Source organism: Phodopus roborovskii, unplaced genomic scaffold, assembly GCF_943737965.1.
Source record: "Phodopus roborovskii unplaced genomic scaffold, PHOROB, whole genome shotgun sequence".
In the NCBI taxonomy this organism is placed as follows: domain Eukaryota; kingdom Metazoa; phylum Chordata; class Mammalia; order Rodentia; family Cricetidae; genus Phodopus; species Phodopus roborovskii.
The window spans coordinates 1,936,894-1,948,700 of NW_026126541.1; the positions used below are offsets into that span (position 1 = coordinate 1,936,894).

General features: G+C 51.9%; 1 protein-coding gene across 1 annotated transcript; it reads right to left on the reverse strand.

Moving 5' to 3' along the window:
- Positions 1-583: 583 nt before the first annotated feature.
- Kcnk18 (potassium two pore domain channel subfamily K member 18) lies at positions 584-11,560 on the reverse strand. The gene is given in 4 exon segments (XM_051200016.1): positions 584-625; positions 627-1,399; positions 8,786-8,914; positions 11,323-11,560. Coding segments are annotated over 4 exon segments (1,182 nt in total).
- Between the last annotated feature and the right edge of the window lie 247 nt (positions 11,561-11,807).

Genomic DNA, 11,807 nt, shown 5'->3' on the forward strand with positions numbered 1-11,807 from the left:
AGAGTGTCTCCGCCCCGTTGCTAGAGTGTCTCCGCCCCATGGGTACCAATCCTTCCCAGCAGGTGATAACACTGTCACCAGCCAGTTCGCTCAGGTGGCATCATCCATGAGACAGGTGTTCTACTGGAATCTGCCCAGGCTGGGCAGGTGTCTAGTGCATCCATGCAGTCACTCGGGGAAGCAGGATACTCGGATACACTTCAGATGCTCAGGGGAGGCTGGGGCCAATGGCGAAGATTTTAACTCCCCTCAAAATACACATGCCAAGAACAAAGGTCTATTTTTTTTCTTCCTGTCACAGAAAAAGCAGTGACATCGTCAGCTTATTTCTTATTCTTAAGACGGCCCCGTTCTGGAGTGCAGACAGGGACACTGACTGGACTGGGAACCATGGAGATAACCTTCACTCTTGTCCTAGGTACCAGTGTGGCTCAGCTTCCCTTCCAGGGACCTCAAGGCTGACCTCGGACCTCACACAGGCTTTGTTTCCCAAGCCCCAGGAGCTCAGATAGCAGGTTATCATACCCACAAAGCCAGGGAATTTGCAGGGCCTGTGTCTGTCACTCCAGAGCTGCCAGAGCCCTCACCTTTTAGCAAGGTAGTGAAACTTCCCTTCTGCAAAGAAACAGCATGAGTATTTTGTAGGCTCGCAGGAGCCTGTTCTGCATCAGTTTGAAGGCGATGAAGACAATCTCCATGCCAACGATGATGTAAACGGAGAAGAAGAGGAAGAAGTGGGGACGATTCAGCTTGATGTCCCCAAACCCGATGGTGGTCAGCGTGACGAAGCAAAAGTAGAAGGCATCCTCAAAGCCCAGCTCCGTCTCCCAGAAGGGGAGGATAGCAGCTGCACAGGAGATGTAGGCGAAGATGACCAGGGCAATGACAGGGAGAGGGATGTCCAGCCTCTCCACCTGCTGGCCCACTTCATCCAGATTGCTAAGGATAGAACAGGACAGTCGTCCCAGCACCAGCTCAGGGCACGAGTTGCTCTTCTCTATAGGCCTCATGGGAGGTTGCAGGCTGTCCTGTTTCTCTCGTGCAACTAATCTCTCAAATAACTCCACACCGCAGCTCGGCGGTGCAGGCCCCCTGTGCGGCTGGGGGTCCAGGAGCTCATCGGCATCAGCACCACCAGCGCTGATGACGATCTGAGGGATGGCTTCACCCACAGGTTTGACGTCAGGCTGCCTCCTGCAGAGCAGGCTGGAGCACCAGGCGGAGGGAGTGCAGGGGAGGCAAAGGAGAGCCTGGAACCGATTGTAAGCCCTGGAGAAGATGGTGGCTAGGGTGTCCCCTATGTCTGTAAGGACCAAGAACATCAAAGGGATCCCAAAGAGAGCGTACAGCATGCACAGGAACTTGCCAAGCCTGGTGACGGGGTACATGTGGCCATAACCTGAGAAACGAGACAAGAGTCTGATGTTGGCATCAGTCCAGCATCCCTCGGAGGCTCAAAAGACACCTGCCGTTTCTTTCTGGACATGCAACTTTACCCAGTAAAAACATCCTGGACTAGGTGCAGAACTCAGGGGGGAAGCTTGTTCTTAGTGTGCAGAAGGTTGCAAGTTCAACCCCTACCCCAGTGCTGAAAATAAGTGTGTGCGTGAATAAATATCCCAAATAAATATTCATCCCAAGGCATCTGCCATGTGTCTGGCATGTATCTTGACCGAGGGAAAGGGAAAGAAGAGAGGCAGCTCGCATCCAGACTGAAAAATGTCCTTGGCAGGGGACATGCTGGAGATGAAGCAATCACCCATCATTTTTTTTTTTTATTGTGCCCCACCCCACACTCACTGGAAGAGCACAGGTGTTCGAGGCAGTCATTTCCATCGCTTCCTTCATCTTGCCAAAGGTGCTGGCTTCTAAGAAGCCGCCTTTGTCCTTTCCGAGGTTCCTGGACCTCTTTCTTGGTGTATTTGTTTCTGTATAGCGATCATTAACTTTATGCCAACAATGCAGACAGCAGTGTGTGTTGTATTAGGGAACAACAGGAAGAAGATAAAGTCACAGTTGTGTCCCCAGCAGCTTCAGAGTTTCAGGGGAGAGAGATGAGTTCATGGGTGGCAGAGAGGCTGTCAGCACCCAGCACTCACAAATCTACGGCCGCCCAGCTCTGAGCTTAGCAGACCCCTAATTAATTGCTCATTTTTTTTTTTTTGCACTTCAGGTTAGAGGGTGTGGGGGTCTTCCATGCCACCCTCCTTTCTGCAGAAGATGGGATCTGAGCCAGCGACTCCTCAGCATAGGCGACTGGAGCTTTTTAGAATGGCTGACAAGCAGAGGAAAAAGCTTTGCTGCGTACGTTTATGTGTTTAATCTTTGATTAATATAGAAAAATGCATCAATTATGTAAATTAAGTTGAAGGTGATTCTTAGCAAGCTGGGCAGCAGTCTTGTCTCTGCTCAAGGCTCCCTGTTGGAAAGTTTACCTCCAGATGGGATGGGATGGCCACCTCAGCGGGATCCTAGGGAGAAAGGGCAGGGGCCTGTGGTCCCCCGTCCCCTCCAGAGTTCTTATCAGATTCCTTTCATCTATCTTAGACCACCACACACCCCGAAGGCTAGGGAACCGACCACGTGGGTGGCAGCAGGGTTGGTTAATTTCATGTATTCATTCATTCCTGAGTTCTTAATGAATCCAGTAAGGACAAACACACAATGCGTTTACAGGGTCCAACCTCTCCGAGTTTCTGGGTCAGGGGAAGCAGATGTTAATCGATACCCACCAATATGGCTATTGCTATTTGAGATGAGGCTCGATCACAGGCAGAGAACAAATTGCTAAAAGTGTGGTTAAATCAAAGGCTTCCATTCAGGAAAGACTTCTTGTCTGGGTGACTTGAACAAAGATCGAGATGGGGGTGGTCCTCATTTACTTCCAATGCTGTGATGAAACACTGACCAAAACCTACTTTGGGGAGGAAAGGGTTTGTGAGGCTTAGATTGTTGAGGGAAGCCAGAGCGGGAACTCAAGGCACAGACCTAGGGGAAGAAACTGAAGCAGAGATGGGGGGGGGATCCTGCTTAGTGGCTTGTTCCCCTGCCCTCCGTGCCCCCCCTCCAATTAACAATTAAGAAAACACCCCATACTCATGCCCTTAGTCCAATCTGGTGGAGGTGATTCCTCAACTGAGGCTCCCTTTGCCCCGTGTCAAGTTGACAGCTGAGATTAGCAAGCTCAGGGAGCAGGGACTAGCCAGGTAGAGAGGCAGCAACAGTGTGCCCGATGCCCCTGTGGCTGCTCCCATCCATCCGAGCAGTTTGTGCACTGCACATTTATCAAGGGTGTGACAGGGAGCTGAAATCCAGCCTGCCAATGCACTCACCAAGCTCAGGCCTCTATGTCTCCCCAGGGAGGATTCTAAATCTTAACCAGCGTGTCTCCAGAGTAGAGCTGTAGCTATATATGATGAATCAGAAGGCCAGTGTGGCGGTAGAATAAGAATACCCTCCATAGGCTTATATATTTGAATGTTTAGCCGCCAGGGGGCGGGACTCTTTGGTAGTGATGGAAGGATCGGGAGGTATGGACGTGTTGGGGGAAGTGTGTCACCAGGGGTGGGCTTTGAGGTTTCAGAAGCCTGTGCCAAACCCAGAGTCTCTCTTCCCACTGCTTGAGGTTCAGGGTGTGGAACTCTCAGCCCAGTGTCTGCCTGCCGGCCACCATGCTCCCTGCAGCGATGATAATGGGCTGGGCCTCTGAACTGTAAGCCAACCCCCAATTAAACGCTGTCTTTCCCCCCCCCCCAATAAGGGTTGCCTTGGTCATGGTGTCTCTGCAGCAATAGAACCGTAACTAAGACAGCCAGTGTGGCTAGTGGATATGGATCAGGAGAAGGGTACCGAGGTGAGGCTTGGGAAATGAGGGTCTAGGGACGTAAAGAAAGAAGGAGCACCTTGGGAGATTGGCAGACGGAGCTGGCGCATCTGAATCCTCACTGAACAGGTATGATTCTGGGGTGAGTTTCCAGTTGGCAGAATTCAGGAACATGGAGCAGAGGAAGTGTTGTGACTGAGAAGGGGATGTGTGATGGGAGATCCCATTATGTAAATGTTTTTCATACTGGTTAATAATAAAGCACTGTTGGCCAATAGGAAAGGAAGATAGGAGGGACTAGGAGACAAGGAGGAAATAGGAAGTAGTAAGGAGGAGCCAAGATGGAGAGTCGGGAGAAAGCAGTATGCTGGCCGGCTCCCCGGTAAGAGAAATACATAGATCAACAGAAATGGGTTAATAATTAAAATAGAGCTAGCCGATAAGAAACTAGTAACTGGCCAACAGCATTGTATCAAATACAGAGTCTCGGTGTGTTAATTGGGGCTGTCGCGGCAGGGGGACAATACCAGGCAGCAGGAGGAAAAACCGTACTCCTTACAGAGGGGACTGCCCACCTCGCTGATTCACGAGCTCTGTGACCTGGGCCAAAGGACTTTATCAGTTGCTGCCTCGATTCCCTTGGGTGCAAAAGCAAAGGGTGGCGCTTAATCCCCAAGAGTCCAGAGCAGGAATCAAAACTACTTGGGAGGCTGAGGCAGGAAGATAAAAAGTCCAGAGCTGACACTGAGCCTGGAGCATGAGTCAGAGGCCACGGGCAAGTCCCCTACGTGTGAGACACCTTGTTTTCCAGCTAGGGTACAAGCCCCACATTCTCAAGAGTGTCTGGAAGCTCACAAAGGGCTTCTCAAAAGTAACTGCCCGGGCTCCCAGGGTCGGGGCTTAGAGTTAAATTTACTTTGATTTAAAGAATCAAATCAAATATTACTCGAACAGTCTGTAAAGTGCTTTTTAGAATCAAAAATCCCCTGCCCAGCAGAATTCATGGCAGTCTCCATTACTGCTCAAATTTAATGGGCGATAAACAGATAAGGCTGTGACCTGTTGAAGGCGACACAGATGCATCCCTCAGGAGCCTGCGCTTTTCCCTCAAAGACCTTGCCCCCGAGAATACGTCCAGCCCAAGGTGGGCTTCAGAAGACCCTCTGAGTGAGACGTTAGCACAGAAGACCTACTACACCCCAGGAAAGAACCCTGGGAAGGAGGTCTCAGAGGGCACATAGCCCCACTGAGGGAACGGACTAACGGCCCCAATTACCGAATGCTGAAATGCGGAATGGGAAAGTATCACTTCCTATAATGCATCCCTTGTTCCGATACAATCACTCCGCAGCACTTAGCCTGCCAAGTATTTAATGGCCCAGAGCATTTCCCTTCCTGATCCCAGGAGCTGAGCCAGGTGACAACTGACTCACAGGTGTCACATCCTTAGCATCAGGGTGTGGTGTCATGGGGGGGCTGGAGAGCAGGGTTTCAGGGGGATTGTCCCACCCAGCAGTGATCACAGGCAGAGCCAATGAGCCCCACCTCCCTCCTCCAGGGCACTTTTGGACAGACTTCCCTACTCCACTCATTCAAAGGGGAGTGGTTTGGGCTTTCCTGAGATTTAAACCAAGCTAATGCATTTCAGCTACATCCGTGATTTGAGGCTTTGGCTCCCATTAGAGTCACCTGGAGGGCTCCTATGGAAACCTGGGCCTGGATTCTGATAGATCTGTGGCAGGGTCTTGTGTTAGATAGGGGGGAGATTATGAAGTGTGGCTGGGCTGAGAGCTCGTGCGGATAATGATGTCTCCAGTGTCCGTGTGCACCAGACTGGCTTGGTTAGAGTACTTGTCTAGCATGTACACAGGCTCTAGGATTGATCCGCACGCTGCGTGGGCACAGCACTTGGGCAAGAAGATTGGAGGTTCAAGTTTTTTCAAAGGTAGTTCTAGTGAACTAGATAAGGCCAGTGGTTCTCAACTTAAGGGTCTTGACCCTTTTGGGGGTTGAATAACCAACCCTTTCACAGGGGTTGCCTAAGGCCATCAGGAAAAAAGCACACATTTATATTATGAGTCATAGAAGTAGAAAAATCACAGGTTATGAAGTAGCAACAAAGATAATTTTATGGTTGGGGGTCACCACAATATGAGGAGCTGTATTAAAGGGTCACAGATTTAGGAAGGTTGAGAGCCACCGGGTTAAGACAAATTGCAGAGGCCATACTCGATGGAGCTGAACATTAATTTGCATTCCTCACAAACTCCTCAGTTGCGTGGACTCCACAGGTCCAACACACCTTGATCTGTCGTACGAAGTCAAGGGCTTCTAGACCGCATCTATAAATGTTTGCAGACAGCCGGGGCGACCAGCGTGGGTGTAAGGGGCATCGTGAGACATGCTCCTGTGTCTAGTAGGTGGAGGACATACGTGCCACATAGCTTCCTACAAGAAACAAATCGGGTTCCCATGACGGAGAATTAGCCATTGACAGTGGCCGTTGTGAGGCCCCGTGAGTCAGATCTGGTTACTCAAGGTTGCTTCTTCCCTGAACACACTTCTTTCACACTGGGCCCCAGTGATTGCTTAGACTAGGTTAGCTGAAGAGGGAAGTCCCACCCTAAATTTCGGTGGTACCATTCTATGACCTGGGGTGGGGGGAGGGGTCCCTTACTGAACAGAGGGGAGGAAGCAAGCATTCTCTGCTTCCTGACTGGATTCGATGTCACCTGCTGTCTCAAAGTCCCCACGGGGATGGGCTACACCCTCTTCCTGTGAGCCAAAACCAGCTCCTCCTTCCTTAAGTTACTTTTGTTTGGTATTTTGCCACAGGGAAGTAACTAATACAGGGGTTGGCCACTGCCCCGCTTGTCCTGGCCGTCCCAAAATCCTCATGCCTCACCTGTGCGTGGGGACAGTCACAGACCCTCACTCATGGGGCGCTTGTGAGAGTTAGCGGAGGTTGTGAGTCACTTGCTCCTTGAGTGTGCAACTGTGGTTTCCTACTGGGTGGGTTCCTGTTATCTACCCTTTACCCACACTGCCTTTCTGCGCTCAAACTACTAAGATTGGCTCTGAAAGATCGACAAAAGCTCTCCAGGTGCTTGCAAGGTGTGTGTAGAGTATGCGGAGACAGATGGCGGTGTCCCAGTGAGCAGCCCCTCTCCCTGGTTTGCAAGAGAAACTGCGGCCAGCTTACCCAAACTGCAATTGCCCTGCCCCTGGTGTCCAGGCCGGCCCACATGAGTGTGCGTGGCAGGCACAACCTCCCTGAACCAAGCCTGCAAGCCACCAAGCCTACCTCAAGGACCAGAGAAACTGATTGAGAGACCCGAAGGAGGAAAGAATGCCTGAGCCAGTAGGACCTTGGGAGGGGGTATAAAGCCAGGTCTAACTTCCTTCTGAAGCATGCTCTGCTACTTGCTGACTCCCAGTGCCTGAGTTGTTGGCGCTGGATCTTCTCACCTCCTCCCCCAAGGGATGCCAAGTACGGTAATCCGAAGCGCTGGTTCTTTAACTCTCCTCCCCACTTAGGAGTACATCATTGGATCTTGGTCACCCACCATCTGAGAGAGGGAAGGAGATAAGTCGCTGCTGTCTGTAGAGAACCCAGGAAGAAAGGGTACTCTACATGTGGTTATGTCTACAAGTTATATGGACCTTGTTGGTCTCTGTGAGCCACTGAGCAAAAGGGTGACAGAAACATGATATTTAATGCCATGAGAGCTGTGCATCTGCCCTGACCTGTACTGCTATCAACCTCTTCCTGGCGTGTATGGGATGGGGTGAGGGGAGGGAATGACCGAACAGTCTTCTTGTGGCGCTTGGCCATGGATTGTGAGTCAGGTGGTCAGGCGGGTGCTGGAAGTGACGCCCCTACCTAGAGGTAAGACTGGCAGGGGTAGAGGAGCTATGGGTCCAGGTGTCGGAGGGTCACATCCCTTTAGATGTTACCCAGCTCCAAAACGCACAGCTGGCCACTAGGGTCTGCACCCTGGCGTGTGAGGGATAGAACAGCATCTCTGTGGCTGCTGTGGTCCCAACCCTCCTAGGACTGGAGCCTACTCTTCTGAAGGACAAGGACCTGGGGAGGCTTCTGTCTGTCCAGGAAGAGCAGGAGCTAAGCAAGAAGCTTTAGTCTTGCTGAGAGCTCTGACCTAAGAGCTCTGGGGTTGGCCCTCCCAGAGGTCCTACTGGTCCACTCCCAAATGGAAGCCAGGCTAACTGAACCTGCTCTCATTACTAAAGTCCTCAGAGGTGGCCTAGGACATAGAGTCCAAGTCCCCCTTACCCCTGGAGGCTGGAAGGGCTCCCAAGGCTTCTCCCGGAGTCTTAAAGTCCTAAAGGGGACACTAAGGCTGGCGCTTTACGGGGGCCATTTCTCCTGCCTGGGACTCCAGCAGGCTCAACAGAATGCCACCCCTTTAAGACATTGGATACCCCCACCCATGGCTGATACAGCTGCCCCCACCCCATTCTCTACTTTCAGGAACCCCAAGGACACCACTGTCATTGAAGCACAGATGCCGGCTAATCACCCGTGAACGTGTCTAAGTCACCCAGGAGCCTGCAGGCCAGGGCCGGGTCTACCATGCTCCCAGCTAGTACAGGGGTGCATGGTGGGCCAACAGCTTCATGCATGAGCACTCAGTCAGAGGTACAAGAAGGACCTCAGTATGGCCTGTCACTTGCTTACATGAACCCTTGCCCAGGCATAGGATTGCAACCACCTGAAGAAGAAAGGATGCTATCTTCCGATTCGCCACCCACCTCTGGAGCCTATGGACCAGCAGTGGCTCTCCTTGCTGCTCCCCCTGTTCCAGGGACAGCTCCTGAGGTAGGCACACCACCACTGTCCCTTGCATTAGATAAAAGGAATGCCTCAGCACTCCTGCCAGCCGGCAGCGCCATGCGTGTCCCAGGCAAGCAGTTATTTGCAGCTTAAGCCCTTGCACTTACCCACTGTGCTGAACACGGTGCAGCAGAAGAAGAGAGCGCTCAGGAAGGACCAGTCTGCAGGCGCCTTGAACCACTGGGGTTTTATCTGCTGCAGATGCTTACACAGGGCCGTCCTGTTGCCTTCCACCGCTGGGGAGAGACCAGAGCAGCAGACAGTCATGCCCAGTGAGAGGACCCAGGGCCAGCACCACCCCTACCCACACTGTCCCAGCAACACTGCAGTCTGCCCACCAAAGCCCACAGCTCAGATCCAGCTACAGAGTCTAAGAGGTTGGGTCATCCCCTGGGGGGCCTGGGTGCGAGCTGAGCTCAGCAGCCTTGGAGGCTTCCTCCTCTTCTTCCACAGTCCCAAACTGATTTTTATTTTATTTTGTTTTTTATTTTGAGAGAGGGCCCAGGCTGATCTCCAATGCTGTAATAACTAAAGGTAACCTCGAGTTTCTGATCATCGTAACTCCGATGCCCAAGGGTTGGGATTATAGGCACGAGCCATTGTGGCTGGTTTGTGTGGTGGTGTAGGGGCTCGAATGCTGAGCTTTGTTCATGGTAGCCAAACGCTGCTGGCTGAGCTGCAGCCTCAGCCCTTTGCAGGATTTCTTAATGTTTGAACCTTTCCTTTCATGTTTCACTTTGTTTGTTTTGTTGTAGTTTGGGTCTTCGGTTTTCTGTTGCTGTAATTTTTTGAGACGGGTCTTGCTACGCACCCTTGGTTGGCCTGGAACTTGCAATATAGCATGGCCTGTCTTCAGATTGTACCAATCTTCCCCGTCTTTGCCTGTTGGGTGCTCACATTATAGTCATGCACAACCGTGCCCAGCCTTCTTTATTTGTTTTAAAGAGGAATAAAAGCCTCTGCTGTCTCTCTTGTGGAATTCTGGAAGCAAAGAGCTTTTAGCAACTCAGTCAGTGCTGAGAAGCAAGGCACCAGCTTCTGCAAGACACTGAGCATACAGGCTCGGTGAGTGCCCTGAGCTCCCGGCCTCAGACCGAGGCTGTCTCTTGGGATGGGAAACCTTGGTCCCTGGGCTAAGAGGATAGCACAGAGTCCAGCCTCAGGGGAAGGCACCACCCATTTGAATCTACTAGCACCAGCCTGGGAATCCAGACGGTGGCATCTAGACTCTCCCTGACTACTTCTTGGAGCTCTAGACAAAAAGCTACTTTCTGAGCCCAAATTCCCCATCTGCAAAGCAGTGCAGCCTGGCGCTAAGAAACTCAGACTCATCAGGGCCCTGGATGGAATTCCTGTCTTGTTTTCCTTGTATGTGAACTTTGAAAGTTATATAAATTTCCATGGCAAGAGAAAAATAGGAGGTTAAAGATATAGTCAACGGAACAAGAGAAAATAAAAGAGACTAAAAGATAAACGAGCCTGCCCGCCCCCTGCATGTGATCCTGAATGGTCTCTGTATGATTCTGCTCCCCAGGTGGGGACATCGTTTGGAGCAGGTCTTGTCAGCTGGGACTGACTGGAAGCTGGCCCATGGGGTCAGAGGCCTGCTCAGTGGAGGGTGTCTCTTTTTGAGTCTTTGCTATAGAGACATTTCTACTCAGTGGCCAGGGAGATGCTGAGGTGATGGTATACTTGGAGCTGTCCCTCTCTCCAGCAAGTTCAGCCCCTGCTCCACCCCCTCCCCAACCAGCCCACACCTCAAATTCATCCAGGGAATTTGTCTCAAGTACACATCTCCAAGCTTTCTCCCAGATCCACACAATCAGGATCTCTGAGGCTGGGCTGGACATCTTATTTGTAAAGGGAATCCTGGACAAGGAGCAGAGTGTGCAGACACAGCTCTGGGGAGTCAAGGACTGAGAAGTGTTAGTCTAATGCCACAACTCATTTTCTTACTTAATCCTCCCCAGGCCCCCTTACTTTGTCTCCCTTTTTATAAATTAGAAATTGAAGCCCTGACATCTAGACTCACCCTGACCAAATCAAGGGCTGAAATACAAATGGAAGGCAGTAAGGATACCTGTTGAGCATCTTCTGCTTTGCAGAGGAGGTCCTTGTTTCTCTCCCCTTCTCTTTGAGAGACTAACAATGGCCCCTGTACTGACGTGGATCACACAAACTAAGCTAAAACAACCTGGCCTTTGCCTGTGCCAGCCCCAGCCCCTGCCCCCCACAAGCCCTACTACAGAGTCAGCTTGTTCATCCTGGGATGCAAGCCCAGGTTGGATGGCTCCTTGAAATCTCAAACTTGAAGCTGCACCAATCATCCTGCTTCCTGTCCCATGAAATCTCCACTGAACCACTCTCCCCTAAGCCCTGGGGGCTGGGTGGGGCTGGTAGGAGCCTGAAGCAAAGCTGGACCTTAAGAGTGCCTGCTTTGGGCTTACTTGCCTCATTGCACTCCTGGGAGAGTGTCTGTTCATCTCCCCACTGCCCAGAGAAGAAAAGTGACCCCACCCGACAAGCCCACTACAAACAGACTTTGAAACAGGAACCAGGAGGGAGGAGGTTACAGGCACACAAGCAAGCTGCTCACAGCCTCCTGCTAAGGCAACTGCAACATAGTAACCTCTCAGGCACCTACCTGTCCTGTTACATTTCAGGATGCTGCACAGATCGTCCAGGAACTTCTTCAATTCCGGGTTCTCCTCTGCCTCTGGGTCAGGGCGGCCCTCGACTGCAGAGAAGAGGGCAGCACCCACCAGTGCATAGGTCACTAGGCAGCAGAGGAAACAGAGGCCAGGCAGAAGCTTGCCCAGGGCCTCAGGGCAGCATCTCCTAGCTTTCCCCAAAGCCTCAGGGCAGCATCCCCTGGCCTCCATCCTCTTGGAACAGCTCAGAGAAGGACAGGAGGCAGTGTGGAGGAGGTGGGAGCATCCAGCCTGGGCCTAGAGGAGGGAGGTGGGAGTGGCCGGAGAATGGCCAGGCTCCAGCCCTAAGTGGATGGTGCATGAGTTTCCCAGAGGACCCTGGAAGCAGCCGGAACCCATCATATTCAGCTCATCCAGATAACCGGGATGGCGCCCCTGCTAGCGCCCCAAATTGCTATTGATCCACCTGACCAGCGCC